The 20313-nt window shown below is 44.6% G+C and overlaps 1 protein-coding gene across 6 annotated transcripts in view; it reads right to left on the bottom strand.

The window, feature by feature from the left end:
* Positions 1–19308, bottom strand: part of LOC140901580 (porphobilinogen deaminase) — a 29722-nt gene extending 10414 nt beyond the window's left edge. The window contains exons 1-12 of one of the 6 annotated variants that reach the window (XM_073320664.2): positions 19084–19308; positions 17674–17822; positions 17336–17471; positions 14764–14927; positions 14388–14635; positions 12685–12886; positions 7104–7160; positions 6138–6191; positions 3405–3477; positions 2205–2254; positions 2062–2117; positions 764–841 (exon numbers count right to left, since the gene is read on the bottom strand). In XM_073320664.2, the coding sequence (XP_073176765.1) occupies positions 764–841; positions 2062–2117; positions 2205–2254; positions 3405–3477; positions 6138–6191; positions 7104–7160; positions 12685–12886; positions 14388–14635; positions 14764–14927; positions 17336–17471; positions 17674–17822; positions 19084–19246 (1430 nt within the window). In that variant the 5' untranslated portion in view covers positions 19247–19308. Of the gene's footprint in view, positions 1–763; positions 842–2061; positions 2118–2204; positions 2255–3404; positions 3478–4475; positions 5231–6137; positions 6192–7103; positions 7195–12596; positions 12887–14387; positions 14636–14763; positions 14928–17335; positions 17472–17673; positions 17823–19083 lie in introns of those variants that run through there. The other 5 variants (XM_073320662.2, XM_073320663.2, XM_073320665.1 and 2 more) reach the window with 5 other exon arrangements.
* Positions 19309–20313: the final 1005 nt, after the last annotated feature.

Below are 20313 nucleotides of genomic sequence, written 5' to 3'. Positions count from 1 at the left end.
GTAGACAAGACATTATTCCATAGGATGTGGCTAAATGGAAACAGTTCTGCTCATGGTCCTTAGTGGAGGTGCCTCTAACTTCCTTATCTTTAATCCACTACAAGGAGCAGGTTTCAGAGTAACAGCCGTGTTAGTCTGTATTCGCAAAAAGAAAAGGAGTACTTGTGGCACCTTAGAGACTAACCAATTTATTTGAGCATGAGCTTTTGTGAGCTACAGCTCACTTCATCAGATGCAAGTGAGCTGTAGCTCACGAAAGCTCATGCTCAAATAAATTGGTTAGTCTCTAAGGTGCCACAAGTACTCCTTTTCTTTTTACAAGGAGCACTTTCTTTTCCTTTTTCCATTTTTCCTTCTAATTAATCTAGAGCTGGTGAAGGTGCTGGTTTGACAATTCTGGACAGTCAGTTATCTACTCATCCACAGAGTAGGCACAGCACAGGCAGCGGAAGGGCAAGCTTCCCACAGGCACCACCTTCTGTCGACATGATTAAATCTGACCTGGAGCCCACCCAACCCTTCTTTAAGGAAGGGAGAGAGGGGTTCAGCCTTCATAGCCCATGGAATTTGGGCTCTCTCTCTCTCTTCTGAGGCAGGAAACAAGATGACAAGCACAGTGGCAAATTGTGCAGTACAGTTACCTACACAATGGGAAATAGATTGAGACTGACCAAACTCATCACACAGGATGCCAACAGTAAAAATGGTCCCTCTGGGGATTTTAAAACCCCTCAGGAAGTCAGGCCTCTCAAGGCACTCTTACTTGCAGATGGCCCCAATGGTGAAGCCAGGCGGGAGCGAAGTTGGCAGGTCCTTCAAGGAGTGAACAACCAGGTCAACTCTACAAGTTAGAGGAGAGAAAAGTCAGAGCATGGTGTGAGTGAAGGAGCCCATGGGGCACCTGCAGATGATCTGAGAAATAAAATTTCCACACTGGGCTTTAGTGTAGAAAGGGGGGCTGGAAATCAGGAATCTTGGGTTCTATTCCCAGTTCTTCTACTGATTCACTGTGCAACTTTAGACAAGTCTCTTCATCTCTCTGTGCCTCAGTTTTTCCATCTGTAACATTATGATATATATCTCCCGGGGCTGCTACATCATAAATATTTGCAAAATGATTTGAAGAGCCTGGTGTGGGTGCTGAAGACCTATACGCACATTGCACAGACACCCATCAACCTTGCAGTACACAGAGCTCAGTGGGATCAGATATCCCAGTCAGATTTAAATAACTATTTTTCAGTAGGCAGCAACCCAGAGCTCAAGCTGCCTGCATCACTTCATTCCACTGACATGGCCATCAAAAAAGGGCTTGAATCCTTGCAGCCTGAACTCACTGGGAGTCTTTCCACTGACTTCAGTGAGAGTTAGATCAGGCCCTTAGATGACAAGGACTCAAAGGGGAATCTTTAATTTTAATCCAAATTGAGACAAGTCCCTCGATCCATGTGCATCCCATACCCTAGCTGTAACATGAGGTAAAAAACAGCAATCTCCCTCAGTCACAACTGACATCTGAACCAAGGTTTCCCACAGAAATAAGTTACCCCAAAAAGAGCCTTAATCCTAATGCTTCCAGTTCTCCTGCACTGTTGGCAGTGAGTACAATTAACAGGCGGGAGGCTTTGGAGACTGTTTAATGCCCAGCTCTGAATCTGAGGCATCTACTGAAATTTCTGTATTCAAACTGTATGTGACCACTCAACGATGTGTATGTAACAAATAATACTGTTGCTCTAAAAATACCACAGGTTGCAGGGCATTGGTTCAACCAACTGATTGACGTGACCCATGACTTGTCATGTCATTACTGATTGACATGACACATTTTTTCTTTCAGCCACGTAAGCGCAACTAAAACAGTCAGGGAAGGAGACAGACTATGGATAGCACATTTCACAAGCCTATCATTCTCCAAAATGTTCTAAAAGAAGTTTGAATTACAAACAAGCCACTAGGGTGTGAATGTTTGTCTTGATTTCAGATGCAGACAGAATCTGCAGCACTGCCTGGGCCATTCCATGGCCTGCGGTAAGCAAGAGAAAGGATCAGAGCTCTTACTCATTTCTTTCCAGTGCATTTTCCAACTCCTTGGTAAAGAGGCTCTTCTCTCCAATCTAAATAGGGAGGGAGGAACATGAAGCATATTACCAACGTAGTCACATATAGTCTCACTCAATTCAAAGGAGGAAGAGGTCATTTACCTTGGAAAGAGCCGTGTCCAGGATCTTGTCTCCAGTTGTTGACATGGCAACTGTTCAAAGAGAGAGCTTTTTAAGAGCAGCAATACAGAGAGATCAGATAGGCCCAGACTCTGTAAGTCTCTGCGTGGTATGCAGCAAAAGGGTACATGGCTGCTGCATTGTAGTGCAGGTGTGAATGCAGGCTCCATGTAGCAGGAATATTCTAGGAGTACTCTGCACTAAGCAGGAGTAAAGATTAGGTCTCCTGGAAGTGTGCTGCCTTATTCCCAAGAGCACAGAGTAAGAAAAGGGAAGGCCATGAGAGTGTATCTAAGGACAGTAGTTTTAAGCAGGATCCTCATCACACTAACAAGACACTTTGCTTTGAGCACCTTCTCTGGCCTCACTCCTGCTACTAGGCAGGTGCTCAGCAGCCGTCCAACCAATGTAGCATTGGGGTCCTGACTGCGCCCTGTCTGGTTGATATAATTTTTTACTTATGCACTTGAACATGGACATACGGTGCATCTGGCTTGGAGCTAGACTAATACATGGTTACTCTATGGAGTGACAGTATCATAATCTGTATAGAAACTCAGGAACTCAATGCTCAGCGGTACATGGAATCCATCCTCTCCTTGCTCTGCAGACATTAGCATCTCTTGCTCAGTCACGTGAGCCTAACTGGATGGAACTGATCTGGATTCTCCACTTATGCAAACGCTGCAATCTCTCTTCCTTGGGCCAAGGGCTTCTTGCATAACAGATTTAATAATTTTATTAAGATGATGTTAAAATAAAAAGAAAACGGTACAGAGTTTAAGCATAGAAGTTTCTGGTTATCAGGGAATAAGGTACAGATTATCAAGGGGTGTGAAATTCGGTTTAGGATTGGGTGGCGTAAGGAATACATAATCTGCAATATGCCCGATTGGGGGTAAAAGGTTAACGGGTCAAAGTACAGACATTGAGATATGGGGGTATGTTGTTCATATAATGGCTATGTTCAGGTGTGGAGTATAATGAGTGGATACGATGATGAGGACAGATTTACCCTCATTTGGTGAGATTTAATGTTCAGTGAGTTTATGGTTCTAGTTCATATGGTCCAATGGGAAAAGTCTCTCGGTCCCTTTCTCATAGCTGATGCAGGATGTCGTTACGCATCAAACCATCCCACTCCAGCTGCTCCTTGCCTCTGAGCAGCATTTGAACACTTACCAATCTCAAAATGAAGGCTGAGGTATCGCTTGCGAAGCATTTCCACTACACTGTCTGTCTGAATCCGGGCCAGCTGCAGTTTAAAAACAGAAGGCAAAGTCCATTGTGAGATGGCATGCGTTCAGTACATCAGCCAAAAGAAGCTTTTCTATTCTTAGACATTGTCAAATGCACCCACCAAAGCTTCCAAAACACAAGCATTAATGGAAATAAATAGAAGTCTTAGCATAGTGCTACAGAAAAACAAACCCTACCCCTGCATAATGATCACAACACCCAGCTGAAGAAAGTATTACCATCCCTGCTTTACAGATGGAGAAACAAAAACAGAGTTGGAGTGACCTGCCCTCTGGTCAGAAAGTGAGTCAGTGGTAGGGTCAGAATTAGAGCACTGTAAAGACATAGCAGACAAAATGTCTTCAGTTAGAAGTAGTGGTTTAAACAGGGGACTGGAAGTTCTATTTTCAGCTCTCCCACTGACCTGCTATGTTCTGTGGCCAGTCATTTCAGCTCTTTGTGCCTCAGTGACATTATCTTTAAAGTGGAGACAGTACTTACCCACCTATCTGTGAAGTGCCATCACTGGGTGAATGGAACTAAAGAAACACAATGATGTGCCTTTGTAATTTTTAAAGTGAGTCAGACTGAGCATTGTGCACAGTGCTAGAGAATAGGTCTTGCAGTAAGGGGCACCCATTGTTATAAGAAAGCAGACTAAATAGCCTGGTGATTCCCACCTCAATGAGTGATGAGCTAAAATGCAGCATATCTGCTGTGTGCTTTTTATGAATGCTAAACTTTAGTATTGCTGCGTGATTCTGCAAGGAGCCAAGATTAAGATTTGTCTGCAGGAATTGTGATCTATATGAGCAGAGGTATGTCCGAAAGTTGTGCAAAAGGAGAACAGACAGAGCAAACCGCAGGGTTTGGAGGCTGCAAAAGGCCCTGGTACCTGTAGATGGGACACATTTAATTTACACTCTGGAAGGGGGAGGATCACATAAAATAGTCCAGTCCACCACCACTATCCTACTCAAGCAGAAGGCAGAGGATCCCTCCATAGATCCTGACCTTGTGAGAGGCAATGTAGTCTAGTAGTCACAGCTGAAGATGAACCAGGAAGCCTAGTTTCTAATCTTTCTCTGCTACTGATGCTCTGAGTGGCCCTGGGCAAGTCATGGGTTTCCACATGCGTAAAATGAGTCCAACAAACTTCCCCTTTGTAACGTGCTGTGAGATTCTGGGTGAAAGGCACAGGTGCTATAAGTGCAAAGTGTTGATAATGATAATTCTTAACAATAGATTAGGAGATCACACACGGAGGAGAAATGCAACGTCCCACCCTTCAATGCCCATCTGTGTCATCTTCTAGCCTCCCGCAAAGTACAGAGCCATGCCTGCGCCTAACTTCCAGAGTAGGCAAGATTATCTCAAAACAAAGGCCCAAGACACATTTATCTCTCTTTGCAAACTTGCTCTTCCCAGCTGCAGCTAGATAGCAAGATATCCTATATCCTCCCTCCCAGGCCTTTGTGAGCATCAACGCACCCGAAGTTTTGCCTCCATATAAGATATTTGGTTATTGGATATAGCAAAATGAAGACACAAAGGGATTCTACTGAAAGAGGAGTGCAATCACCTCCTTGTTTCTTGAGCTACTCCATGAGCTTGGTGCTGATGGAATGTGCCAACTGACAGCCATTGGGACTAAAGTTCTGTTTATTCAAAATAGATACAGTCCAGGTGGCATCAAGGCAAGCTTGTCCCACATAGCTGTAAAAACCATGCCTCAGCCCCAACATGGAGGGATCCCCTGTAGGAGAGCTCAGTCTCACGGCCCATTGAATCTCGGGCCTTCCTACGGGGACTGCCAACAAGGAGGCCTATTACAGTGCAACTCTGATGACAGAATAGTTATTTCTAATTCATAGAAGTCACTCTTTCGCAAAGATATCGTTACTCCAGTCTAGGGTCTGAGGAGGACTTGGGCTTTTGGTTTGAGAAAGATAGCTCATCTGCATAAACAAATATAAGTAAATTTATTTCCATCTAATAATACTTTGTGCTTAATACAAGGATCTTAAGGTGCTTTACTAATATGAATGAATGAAGCCTCATGCCCCAGACTTTCTGTGAAGTATCCACAAATTGTCCCCATTTTACAGATGAGAAAATGGCAGCACAGTTAAATAAAGAGCTAAATTTTCAAGAGCGTCCACTACTTTGGGTGCCCAAACTTGAAACATCTGGATCCCAATTTCCATCTGCACCTTCTAGTGACTTGAGGTAAGAAAACTCAGCACCTCTGAAAATCAGGTGCTCGGTACGTAAGACCTGGGCACCCAAAATCTAGAAGCCACTTTTTTGAAGATGTGGCCCTAAGAGACTTGCCATAAATCACACCGTGTCAGTGGTAGAGACGGGAACAGAACAAGGGAATACTGATTCCTAGTCTTTCACTCTGACCACTAGACAACACTTCCCTATTGAACAGGAAACCTGATAGATGCTGGACTTCATTTGGGTTTAATCTATAAATAACAGAGATACACACTTATTTCCAGAGGGTAACTGCTGTACATCATATTTTTAAAGTTAAAATCAGCCACCCAGATTTTCTGCTTTTAGGAGATGCAGCTATAGGGTTCTCAAGTCACAACTGTCCCCATTGAACAGAGACTCAGCAATATGGCCATACCAGAAAAGAAGCTAATACAATAAGCAAAAACTCACCTGACTCTTCCTGGTGCCCACTCGGATAACTCTGTTTTTCAGGCCATTTTCATCCTATGAACAATGTGTTTCACATATTTTAAAAATTAAAGCAAATCCCCCAAATCCATAATTGTGCAGGTTTTCTTTCCAGTGCTGTCTGCCAACTGAAAGCTCATTCCACCGCAGCTAAATGTGTTCCCCAAGTGGCAACCGCATCTTCCTAAACTGAGCAAAATATCAAATATTTAAACTAACACACGAGAAGGTTTGCAAAGAGTATAAACTCCTGTTGGGAAATGTGCAGCACTCCCAGAAGGCACTCACTGTCTTGCAGTATTGGACCCTAGAGCTCAATTCTGTGAGCACTAGCAGACATAGCACACACTACTGTGAACAGTCCTATTGACTTTTGTAGTAAGCGTTTGCAGGATTGGAAATCATATGTGTTGTATTATTAAGTTCATAAATGTTCAGCTATTCACAAAAAGTCATTAAGAAAAACACTTAGTCCTTATATAGAACTTTTCACTTTCAAAATGCTGTGCAAACATTAACTTATATCTGCATATTTATGGAAGTCTTTACAAAATGATCAAACTTTTAACTTAATTAATACCCAGCTAGGACTGATCTATTCAGTAAATGGCAGAATTAGAGGGATAAGTGGTATAATCCCTTTACTCTCTCACCCTCTCCTTTTGATTTAAGCACTATATTTCAACTAAGACAAACAGTGCAGAGACCACAACCTTAGGTACCTTTTACTTGTAATTGTTTTCTAAAAATGGGAAAGTAATATTGTTTGATTTTTGTTTTCTCCCACCCCCTTAAAACTGTAAAGGGAAGGTGAGTAGATTTTAAGCCTGACCTATTAAATTATCCCGACAGATTTGCAGAGCTGAGATATACACATTATTTTATTACGAGATATACAATTACCATGAACAATCTAAGCCCTGACGAATGCAAAGTCTGTTCCTTTACCTGAGTGCTCCTCAGTGTCTTGTTCTCCATTGCTATGGACTTTTCCAACCCCAATGCCTGTTATGTGAAAGAGAAGAAGACGCTCCTTGAACTGGGAAAGAGGAGAGGAGGGACGTTATTGCCTCAGCTGCCTAGCACAATGTGTGCCAGACCATGTGCTAGAGAGAAGGGCTGTTCCGTTTGTGACCCAGACCCTTCTGGCGTAGCATGGACACACAGATAAGAGGTGACAGGCATGCTACAGTATGTGCTGCACTACGATATTGGGAAGGAAAGGCCTTCAGAAAGCAGGGATGGGTGTGACCAGCACTTAGGAATGGAGGTTACCAGTTCTGCAGAGAACGAAATTCAGCTGCAGGAGCTGCCTCAGCAGAGCTGTCCAGCTTCTGTACGGAAAAAAAAATTGTGCTGAATCACTAGGAAGAAAGGATGGCAGAAGGAAACCGTCTCTCCCTCAGTGACACCCGCTCAAGCCCTTTGCTACCTGTTATACCCCCAGATCTGTGTATGGCAGCTAATGCATTACCCAACAGAACAGTCACAAGGTGGCTATTTTCACAGGTGAACAATGATCATTTTCACCAAGATATTCTTTCGTGGGAGAGGGACACACCATGTGGCTTCGTACAAAGCAGAGACTCCAGCTCTATCACCCATCCTCAAGGCAATGGAGCACAATTTCTTTACAACTACCACAAGCTATGTGAATTGACAAAGGGCAGCGAGCCAAGAGACCTAGGTTTTATCCAGAACTTGGCCCTCGATTTGCCTTGTAACTTTGAACAATAATTTAACCACTCTTCTTCAGTTTCCCTTTCTATAAAACAGCTCCTTGTAAAGTACATTTGATTTTTTTAATTAGACTGATATTAAATAAGGCCTCATGTACTAATGGGCAGGGTTAAACGCTCATTCTTATCTCTAAGCTCAGAAGCGGTCTCAGCCCAGTGGAAAACCACTTGTGTTGAAATCTTTGACTGACAGCAGGGTTAATAAAAATACTCAACCCTTACACAAAACCGTACCTTCAGAGCATTAACTAATTTGGTTTCAACGTCAATCATTTGGGACCTATTGCTACCTTAATCTAGGATTCTCAAGAGTCATATGTTCACAGATTACAATTATTAAAATATGTACAATCTTTAGTTTTCATAGTTGGCTCGCTTTACTCCCAAGTACCATGAACAGTGTTCATTTTAGCAGGTGTATGGTTATACACCTGAAGAGAAACAGTCAATAGAAAAAGATTCCCATTTGATCACATCACATGAAGACAGACAAGTAAACACTGACAAATGTTATAGGTGCTTGCGTACAAATGCAAAAAGCGTAAACGCTAAGATGGGTGAACTTGGTGCCTGTTGTTAAGTGAGAATATTGATGTAACAGGCATCACAGAAACTTGGTGGAATGATGACAATCAATGGGACAGTAACATCAGGATACAAAACACATGGGAATGACAGAGTAGGTTGTGCTGGTGGGGTAGTGGCACTATATATAAAAGAAAGCACAGAATCAAATATAGTAAAAACCTTAAATGAACCAAACTGTACCACAGAATCTCTATGGATAGAAATGCCATGCTGGAATAAGAGTGCAACAGTAGGAATGTACTACCGACCACCTGACCAGAATGTTGACAACGGTAACTGTGAAATGCTCAGGGAGATTAGAGAGGCTATAAAAATAGAAAACTCAATAATAATGGGGGGTTTCAAATATTCCCATATTGACTGGGTGCATGTCACCCCAGAAGGGATGCAGAAATAAAGTTTCTAGACACCATTAGTGACTGCTTCTTGAGGCAGCTAGTCCTGGCACCTACAAGGTAAAGAGGTAATTCTTGGCTTAGTCCTAAGCGGAGCATAGGATCTGGTTCAAGAGGTGAATATAACTGAACCACTCAGTAATAGTGACCATAGTGTAAATAAATTTAACATCCTTGTAGGGAGGAAATACAAAAGAAGCCCACCACAGTAGCATTTAACTTCAAAAAGGGGAACTACACAAAAATGAGGAAGCTAGTTAAATGGAAGTTAAAAGGAACAATCACAAGAGTGAAAAGCCTGCGAGTGCACAGAAACTTTTTAAAAACCACCATATTAGACATTCAAACTAAATGTATATCCCAAAGGAAAAAATAAACCAGTAACAGGAGCAAATAAATGCCACCATGACGGAACAGAATGAAAAAGGCAGTTAGAGACAAAAAGGAATCCTTCAAAAATTGGAAGTCAAATCCTACTGAGGAAAACAGAAAAGAACAAACTCTGGCAAATCCAGTATAAAAGTATAATTTGGCAGGCCTAATTAGCAGCTAGCAAGAGACACAAAACTAACAGTCAATTTTTTTAAAGTACATCAGAAGCAGGAAGCCTGCCAAACCACCAGTGAGGCCCCTGAATGAATAAGGTGCTAAAGGAACACTTGAAGAAGACAAAGCCATTGAGGAGGAGATCAGTGAATTCTTCGCATCCCTCTTCACTGCAGAGGGCCACACATGAGCCATACAAATATGAGCAACTGGCCCAGATTGTGGTGTCAGTGGACAAGGGTTTGGAACAAACTGATAAATTAAACAGTAATAAATTGTCAGGTCCAGATGGTATTCATCCAAGAGTTCTACAGGAATTCAAATATGAAATTTCAGAACTCCTAAGTGTAGTATGTAATCTATTGCTTAAATCAGCCTCTGTACCAGATGACTGGAAGGTAGCTAATATAATGCAGATTTTTAAAAAAAAGGCTCTAGAGGTGATTAGGGATGTAAAAGGTTAAATGGTTAACCAGTAAGCGGCAGCCAGCCTGCAGGAGCCCCAGCCAGGCAGCCCCAAAGACCCCAGCTCCTCTCCCTTTCATCCCGACATAATTTCAATACTTTAAATTATTAGAGTAAATGTTTTAAACTGTATTTACATCCCTAGAGGTGATCCTGGCAATTACAGGCCGGTAAGCCTAACTTCAATATTAGGTAAATTGGGTGAAACCGTAGTAAACAAAAGGATTATCTGATACGCACATGAACACAATTTGTTGGAAAAGAGTTAACACTGCTTTTGTAAAGAGCAATCACGTTTGACCAATCTATTAGAATTCTTTGTAGGGGTCGACAAATATGTGGACACGGGTGATTGAGTGGATACAGTGTACTTGGACTTTGAGAAAGCCTTTGACCATGTCCCTCACCAAAGGCTTTTAGCAGTGTAGGCAGTCATGGGATAAGAGGGAAGGTCCTCTTGTGGATCAGTAACTGATGAAAGAACAGAAAACAAAGGTGAGGAATAAATGGTTCGTTTTCACAGCAGAAAAAGGTAAACGGTGGGTTACATCAAGGATCTGTATTGGAACCTATACTGTTCCACATATTCATAAGGCCATGAACAGTGAGGTGGCAAAGTTTGCTGATGGTATAAAGTTACTCAAGACAGTTAAGTCCAGAGCTGACACTGAAGAGTTACAAAGGGATCTCTCAAAACTGGGTGACTGGGCAACAAAATGGCAGATGAAATTCAATGCCAATAAATGCAAAATAATGCACACTGGAAAACATATCTCAACTACACATACAAAATGATGGGTCTAAATTAGCTGTTACCACTCAAGATAGATCTCGGAATCATCATGGAAAGTTTTCTGAAAACATCCATTGCAGCAGTCGTCAAAATGGCTAACAGAATGTAAGGAACCATTTGGAAAGGGATACATAATAAGAGAAAATACCATAATGACACGATAAATCCATGGTATGCCCACATCTTGAATACTGCATACAATTCTGGTTGCCACATCTCAAAAAAGATATATTAGAACTCAAAAAAATACAGAGAAGGGGAACAACGATTAGGGGAATGCAACAGCTTTAATATGAGTAGAGATTAAAAAGACTGGGACTGTCATTCAACGTAGAAAGTAAATGATGAAGTGGGGATATGCTGAGGTCTATAAAATCATGAATGGTGTCAAGAGAGTAAATAAGGAAGATTTATTTACCACTTCACATAACACAAGACCCAGGGGTCACCCGATGAAATTAACAGGCAACAGATTTAAAAGAAAGGTAAATACTTCCTCAAAAACTGCATAGTTTACCTGTGGAACTCGTAAACGTGTCAGGGGATGCAGTCAAGGCCAAAACAACAAATGGTTTCTAATAGGAATTAGATAAGTTCATGGAGGATAAGTCCATCAATGGCTATTGGCCAAGATGGTCAGGGATGCAACATTGTATGTCCCTAAACATCTAACTGCAAGAAGCTGGGACTGGATGACAGGGGTTGAATCATTCAGTAACTGCCCTAATCTGTTCATTCCCTCTGACGCATCTACCACTGGCCACTGTCAGAAGACAGGATAATGCACCTGATGGACCACTGGTCTCACCCAGTATGGTCACTCTTATGTTTAACCCTCTCTGTCCCTGTGCCTCCTTTCCCTACACCACATACGGCCGTCTCCTCAAGACTCACAAACCAGAAAAGTTAAATCTCTGGAAGGAGATGTCAAATTCATTCTGTGGCAAGGCCCAAATTTAATTTTCAATTACAGTCCACAGGCCAAAGAACGTGTTCAGGACAACACGCTCTCCTCGATGCACAGACCTTCTACTGAGATCAATGGCAGGTTACCACAGAGATCAGTAGTAGAATCTGGCTTTTAATAACAGAACTGTCAGTAATTATTTGTTCAGTCCCTTATTATCACATTCAGACTCATGCAACAGGAAAATCTGCTTCCCTTCAGGTACACCGTTATTTCTGCCCTTTGTTTCTCTTCCCGCCTTATCCTCCTTTCTCTGTTTCCGTCCCTCAACTCGGTCTTCAGATATTTCCTCCTCTCTTCCCTCTGCATTTCCTTCTTAGCAGCAATTCCCATCTCCTTCCCCATACCACTCACCAACTGGTCATCAATTACATAATTAATGCTTACATTCAAGTGTCCATTATAAGGCTTAAAAATGAATACTCCACTGAGATTAATGAGAGAGTTCACACCTCTCAAAGCTACTGTGTCTCAGACTGTCTGCAGATTCAGGAAGATTATGAACTGAGGCATTCTTGTTGATTCACATTTGAAGAAGTTTCCTTCACAGCCACAAGGACTAGATTTTTTTTTTTTTTTAAATAAAAATCTTAGATTCTGCCACATCTGAAATAAATCCATCACAGGGAACAAGGTGTTTGACCCTCTGCTCTAGACAGTGACATATTTCACTTGCTACGCTCCTCATCAGGTAAATGTCATAAGTGCCCGCAAGGCTAGGTGTTCCTTCCACTCAATGCTGTCGAAAGCCCTCTACAGATCTGCATAAGAGACTAAGTTGTCTACAATGACTTGGCTGTGCAGAGAAGCTGTTAGCTCATCTGATATATAACTCACTTACAGACAAGGTCAGTGAAGTCGCATCTTCTACTGGTCCCTCACCCACCTTCTCTCGCCAATATTCTGGGAGCAACAAGGCAACAACGACACTGCCGACATATAACTCACTTGTCCAAAGTGCTGTCTTCTCAACCTCTCATCTGTGGAGCTTTTACAATTCTGAAGCCATAAAACGCAGATTAAGAAGGTGGCTTGCCTCAAGTTTGGTCTGCGTATCCCTCTCCTGAAGCGCATGGATCTTCCCATCTCTAGTCAGCACGTAGAGAGACCCCCACTCTGCTAAGACATCCACCACGTCATCGAAGACCGAGCTGTACGCGATGAACTTGTTACATAGGTCGTAGACATTCAAGATTTGCTTGTCGGAGTTCTGCGGGTCGCTCCCAGCAAACTCTGATCTGGATACCAGAAGAAAGAGCAAGAGTTTAACACACATGCTCTTGGATTTCTGAGTCACATTCTCAATAGCGTCTCCTTAACACACTTAGAGCCGGGATACAAACCCCTGAACAACCATGCGAGTATGTCGTACGTTGTTAGTCCACATACTAGATGGGAGAAATCATATCTGAGTTATAAAAGGGTGGTGACAGATCCCACTGGCTCTGGAGGGTGGTGCATACCGCTATCCCAGGAGCAATGACTGGATTCTGTAGATTCAGATCAATCCATAGCAGCTTTTGCCAGAGCTCTAATACTAATCACATGCCACAGTAATGTCAGTCAACACCTGGGACGATTCTCGGGGTGCCCAGGACTGAGAGTCACCTTGTTACCCACTCAGCCTCCAGCTAGAGAGAGATTTGCTGCTGCTTAACTGGGTGTCAGCTCCCTGACACTTCCAGCCTGTTAGCCCCCAAACCATCTCCTCTGGGCTATGTCACCCCTTACTTTGCCTTGCAGGTTAACGACAGGTGCACTCCAGTTCCGAAATCCCTTTGAAGCCTTCCCCTGTAGCGTTCAGCTCCTTAATCACTGAACACTCACAGTAATAAGAGGTTTGCTGTCCCCTAAGGCAACAGCGTACACATCATCTTGAATGATTCTGCTCAGGAGCAGCATCCCGTACAATACTACAGCACTGAGTTCCACTTAGAGTGAAAACAATCATAAGTTTATCATCAAAGATCAAGATTTATGAGATAGTGAGTAAGGATAATGGAAACAGAAGGGTTACCTATCAAACAAAATTGTAACACCATTCCTAGACACTAACCTGAACTGTCTGACCTTCTGTCCAAATAAGATTATCTTACCCAAAGCCTTTTTGCAGGGTTTTCAGCCAAACCTGATTGAGACCCTATTTTCATGAATGTAATCGCACCACCCGATTACCTCCTAGGCAGAGGAATTCAGGATGGTTTCCTTGTCCCCAGATACAGTCTAGTAAATCGCTGAAGTGCATCCCTGGAAAAGGTTCTGAGCCCCTTGCTGTTCTGCTCTTCCTGTTAAATCTCACAATTCTTCCTCTGCATTTAGCTCAGACTGGGGATGGCGAATGAGACAATACGTGTCAACAGACGGACGGACAGATCTCTTTGTTCTGGCAGGAAATCAGTTCTTCACCGCTGCTGGGGATTAACACCTTGATACAAACTATCAGAACACATTTCCAGTGGATATACACATAACTCCTTACACAGCAGCCGTACCTACATTTACGAGGATAATCATAACCATTTAAAACCCGCAACTGGTACTCTTTCTGAATGAATACTATGAAAGCGACAGGCCTGTTAGGAGTTGCTGTTACAGACCAGCGAGCCCTCTGCCAGCTGAGAGCAATGGGGATCTGTGTCACAACAGCCTTGCACAACAAAGCGCCAGGAGAGCTGCAAAGAACAAAAACTGCACAGTGAATACATGTAAAATGGTCTCATCTGCTTCCCGGAGTCTTACTTTGGAGAGCTCTTCCGGTCCTTGGAAACGATGACGAGGTATCCCCGATACCAGTGAACGATCAACTTCTGTCCCTCAAAGGCAAAGCAGGGGCCACGCTCATCTGGCTGGTACAGATACACACATTCGTTTCCTGCCACAATGAACTGGAGGTCCTGGGAGGGGTCGCTGAGCGTGGAGCAGCGTAAACCGCAACCATGCGTGTCCAGCTCCAGACGAGGATAATCTTTCACCGACAGCATATAGGACTGTGAAGGAAATATGATTTTTTAGAGATTACATCGAACGGCAGATTGGTGATAAATAACCAGGCGCCGTTACAATCAGTGGGCCAGAGTCTGACCTCCATTACAGCTTTGTCAAGCCAATATCTTACCTGGATGTTCTCCGTGGTGACAACAAAAAGGTGGGTGATTTTCCCAGACTGGCGGAAGGCAAGGCCAGTGACTGGGTAATTGCCTTCATGTAAGATCTGGGTCTTACTGTGTCGGTCTCGTGTGATGTCCCCTTTTGTAAGCACAACGCTTCCATCTGCAAAGCCTGTTGAAGGAAAAGGACTAAACTGTTTATGTCTATGGCACTTTCCAAACATTGACTAGTATTAAGTCCAAGGCAGCTGCAGTCAGCTGGATCCTCCTTGTTGTTTCCCAGACAGATATGCGTACCGGGGCGGTCCCACGGTCTTCTCACTTCACGGACACATGTATCAAACTCCTTTCCTGAGTAGGGTCTACCAGGACTTCTTCACGGCCATCTCCTGGCCCAGTGCAAAGCTCTCCTGTTTGAGAAAGTCCGTTTCTTACACGGACGCTTTCTTTATGGTTTATTTTCTCCTATTGCTCTTTTTTGTTTTGCTTTGCTACAACAGATGCCTGACTCGCTGGAACCAGTTTTGTGTAACAGTTGTTTTAAAGCACACAGTGCGCCTCATGTACATAATTAGCACTATAAAAGTCAACATTGTAAAACGGAAGGAAACCAGTTGGTCAAAAGTCACATTTTTAGAGCAAGTCTCTGGACAAGTTACTGATCCACGAGAAGACCTTCTCTCTTATCCCATGACTATTTAGCCTGCATAAGAGCCTTTGGTGATGGACCTCGTCAAAGGCTTCCTGAAAGTCCTAGTACGCTATATCCACTGGATCACCTTTGTCCAAGTGATTGTTGACACCCTCAAAGAATCCAAATAAGTTGGTGAGGCGCGACTTTCCTTTACAAAAAGCCGTGCTGATTCTTCCCCCAACAAATCGTGCTCATCTGCCCCTTGTGGGTTCCAGAACTAGCTGCTCCAAGAAGCAGTCACTCATGCCGTCTCAAAATTTTATCTCTGCGTCACGCCACAACGTGACATTCACCCAGTCGTCATAAGGCAAGCTGAAATCACCCATTATAACTGCGCTTTCTGCTTCTAGAGCCTCTCTCCAGCCAACCTTATCATTTCAGAATCGCTGTCACCATCCCGGTCAGGTGGTTGGTAACCTATGCCTACTGCTATACCTTTTTTTAGTCAAGCATGCAACCGGGACCAGATTTCCAATTAGGCACGTGCCTAGGGGCACTGGCGTTCTAGGGTCATGTAAAAGTTAAAGGTGGGTTAAAAGTTAAAAAGTTTGTACATATGTGGTTAAAAGTGGTTAGCGTAAGCTTATTTTAAAAATGATAGACAACCCAATGATACAGTAGAACCTCAGCGTTACGGACACCTCGGGAATGGAGGTTGTCCGTAACTCTGAACAAGACCGTACAGACTTCAGACACCGAGTGGGGTTGGGACTGCAGGTAGCGGGGAGTCAGGGCTCTGGGGGTATCAGGGCTTCTGACCCTTGGGAGCACCAGGGCTCAGGCCTTTAGATCTCAGGGGAGTGCTGGGGCTTCAGCCCCAAGGCTCCGTTCCCGCCTTCTGCCTGGGGGGCGGGGGCGCCAGAGCTCGTACAGCCCCGCTCCCAGTTTCAGCAGGGGAGGGTCACGCCGGGGCTGAAACCAGCGCTCCCCTCGTAGCTAAAGCCCCAAGCCCCAGCACCCTGCCCTCCGGGGCTGAAGCCGGGAAAAGAACTGCGGGATTTCAGCCCCAGCACTCCCTCCGGGTCTAAAGCCCTTAGCCTGGTGCTCCCGAGGGTCAGAAGCCTGGACCCTTTTAACTACTGAAGGATAACTTTTAAAAAGATATGGACTGTGAGGCTATCACTAGCGTGTTTGCGAAGCAAAAGTCAAGGAAGGAAACATGTGCAGTAAAGTAGCACTTACCTGCTACCAATGTGATTGTTTTAATCACATTTATTCAATACAATAACAAAAAAATACATATTTAAAATTACAAAAAACACAAACATCAGCTGTAGGCGGGGGTGAGGAGAGGGCGGCGGCGCTGAAGATGCTGTGCCGTAGGGCGCGGAAGGTATAAATCCGGCCGAGCATGCAATTTCTATCCATAGTGAGTCTATGGTACAGTTTGTTTCATTTCAGATTGGCACCTTATTTGACTATGGTTTCTTTAACATACAATGCAACTCCCCCACCAGTGTTACGTTCTTTATCTTTCCTATATATTTTATAGCCTGGTATTACCATATTGCAAAACCCATTCTCCTCCGCCTGAACAAAATCTCAATTTGGGGTCAAAATTACCCGAGTGTCCTTTTTGTTTTTGTTCTTTCCTTTCTTGCAATATAGATAAAGAGTATGTACCTAACTTTTAAACCTCAATAGAACATTAAATCTTGTTTTATGGTAAAAATTATGGTAAAAATCAAGATTTGCCAAACTTTTGCAAGTAATTACTGGCATTCTCAACTAGCGTCAGGTTCATTCTCTTTAGGGTGAAAAGCATGTGACGTGAAAATGTCAGAACGCTCTACGCTGCCTTCTGTAGGACCAATCCATTTTCATTCCATCATATTAACTTCAGAGTTTGTTCGGCACCTTCAGGAGGCGTTTGGCTTTTCACTTACCGATAGCCATGAAGTTAAGAGTCTCATGGACAGTTATGCAGGACACAACTGTAGGTTTGTTACCCGGTATTGCTGGGAAAATCCTTGTGCAAAGAGGATTCCCACCATCTCGTTTCTCTAAGTTCCAGACTTTAACCTGCAAACAACACAGACAGAATGTGAGTAGATATGGTCTTAAGGTATATTGGGGCCACAACCTGGTCCCTTTTAAGCCCATAGGGTGAGAATTTAACACACTGTTTTTACACCAAAGACATTCCCAAACTAATCCCAATACATTGTTCTTCCTCAGAAAAGCACACAAGATGAGCTCATGTCCTCTTTGTCATTTCACTTACCAGCGGGTTAATGCCTTCTTCATCTTCACCAACAGAAACCAAGATGCTGTGCTGCTTCAGCTGGTACAGGTGAGTCACCCTCAGCTTGTAAGCCTGGAAACTGCTCAGCTGAAGGGAGCGTGGCAAGAACCAGATCTGACCCTCCATATGTAGAGGATAGTCAAGGTACTCAGAGAAAACAAAATGAAACCACACATATCACAACCAAACCCTTCTTAAGCTACCCTTATTTATTGACAGCTGGCCAAATATACTTATACTAGCTATTGTTCCAGTCACTGAAGCGATCGCAGGGCAACAAAACATTTAGTGAACATTTTAACGTGCAGGTGACCTGGAGTTGGAAGAGGCAGACGTTTTCTATATGCCAAAGGGCAACTGAAAAACAAAACAACAGCTCGGCGCACACCTAACAGACGTCCTACTTTAGTTTAGGGCCCAGTGCTGCGAGGTACTAAACACTTTTGACGACTCCCAATGAGAAGCGCCTCACGGGAGGCTTTCAGAACCTTGCTATATAGAACCCATAGCGTATTTCAAGATGAGGGTGGTCACCTTGTTTCTAGTACATAGATGAAATAGAGTACACTAGGCAAAACTTTCTAGTTCTTACCAGCAGTGATTCTCAGCCACGCAGAACACATTCACAAGTGTCTTCACGTGCATCATGCAACAAAGAAAATGGACCACACTTCCTAAAGCCTGAGCGATTCCAAAAACACACAATATGTCAGCAAAACCACACCTTGCGGTTTCAGTGAGTGCTTACCATACCCCAGTTAACTACCCAAAACTCTCTTTCTATAAAGGAGAAATATTCTGAAGTTTGACTGCATTATACATCACTCACACACTTTCCATTTCATTTCTTCACAAAACAGGCAACGCACAGGTGGTGGGAGAGCAAGTTTCTTCCACTCCACACCATCAGTGTGTCTCAGCCCCACTCAGAAGCCCTCTCCTCTAGGAGTAAGTGGGAGTTCAGGCCACACAGCTCACCCAGCCCTGGACCCGTGGGCTGAGATTAGTGGGGGACAATTTAGTGACGTGAAGCAGACATGCAAATATTTGAACATTACACCACCAGCCAGGCACGGGGAGCAACCTTGTCACGAAGCTGCCGACCCTGGATGGCGCGATCTCACTGGCCTTCCCCATCGGTTGGCAGCAGCGGCAGGTGGCTCAATCTGTGCATTTCCCTCTGACGCCCAAAGGGGAAAGGCCTTGGCCACTCCTAAATCTCATCCCGCCGCACTGGCGCCCAAAGAGGGGGAAAGGCGCCCAACCTCTCTCCTACCCGCTAGCATTAAAAGGGGGCGGGGGAATCCCTGCTTCACTGCCCGCGCTAACCTCCAAGGTGGGGGAGGTCGCCAGACGGCGTCCTCCTGAGGGAGCCCCGGGCAAGGATATCCCCAAAAACCAGGCTGCCTCTGCCCGAGTCGCAGACGGTGATGCCCGGCGGAAGGGCGAAGGGCTTCGCTCCGCCGGCTCCGCCCCCGTCGGGCCCGGCCGGCTCCTTCACCGTCTCCCTGTCAAAGAACACGAAGCGGCGCCACTGCAGGTAAGCAGCCATCTTGCCGACCAGAGCTGGACCGGGCAGGGGTCAGCTGACCGGGCCGCCGAGAACCGCCTCTCCTTGCGCACGTGACGGACGGCGGCCGGAGACCGTGTCACGTGGGACGCCGGGCAGGCGCCGTCCGCCGAGCCGCTGCTGGGAGCTGTAGTTTTCCGGCGTGCGCGGGCGCCCCCTTGCGCCTGCGGCCCTGCAAACTCCCGTGGCCTGCGGCACAACCGTCTGGCCACGCAGCATGTTTGCAGCACGTTTACAATAACCCCTACCCAGCCTCAGGCGAGGTACTTATTGATAGGCCTTGTGCTCGATGGACAGCGGAGTGATTGTCAACACTGAAATAATGTAGGAGGAACAGGATTCGATAACGCTCATTAGACGTTCACAGAGGGCCTGGCTTACCGATGCATAATGCTTCCATGTAGCAACATTGCTTTTTTTATGTTATTGTACATACTGCCTCAAACCAATCTCCAGGAAGGGCCCGCCAGAGGACAGCAGGCCAAACGCTAGAGCTAACCATTTTAAATACCTAAAATCATAGATTCCCTAGGGTAGTTTGATGGATCCTGTTAAGGTTACAATAATGCAGACAAGGTAACAAGTAACAAAAAACAAGTATTTCACACAAAAACTACACAACACTTTTTTGTTTTAACCTAAAACCGCTTAAGTTCTCCCACTCTAGCAGTGAGTTTTCTTTGCCTGCTTTTGCCTCATTAGCCCCACTGGGCATACACACAAGGATCTTTACGGTCTGCGTTGATATATTAAAGCAGGGAGCGTGCGTGCATACAGGAGTCTTCACAGGGTGTATGCATGAAGCTTCCATACATCTCTCCACCTTAGGGGCATGCAGTGGCTCCTCACTCACCACCTGCCTCCCGACCTCTGGTGCATTCTTCCAGGGTTGCCTTAGGAGGGGAGGGCCACGCCTGGCCCATGTGAGCCAATCGAGCTGACAGGTCTCACGTGCCTCATTCTGGCTCTTCTGAACAGGGCCCAAATGGGGCTCGTGGCATCTGTGGCCCGGATTGGCTCCTCTCCTGAGCTTGTGCTGCATCCAGGCC

This window comes from Lepidochelys kempii, chromosome 22, assembly GCF_965140285.1.
Source record: "Lepidochelys kempii isolate rLepKem1 chromosome 22, rLepKem1.hap1, whole genome shotgun sequence".
NCBI lineage: Eukaryota > Metazoa > Chordata > Testudines > Cheloniidae > Lepidochelys > Lepidochelys kempii.
The sequence above is the reverse complement of the archived record's forward strand: the minus strand, read 5'-3'. Positions and strand labels throughout refer to the sequence as shown.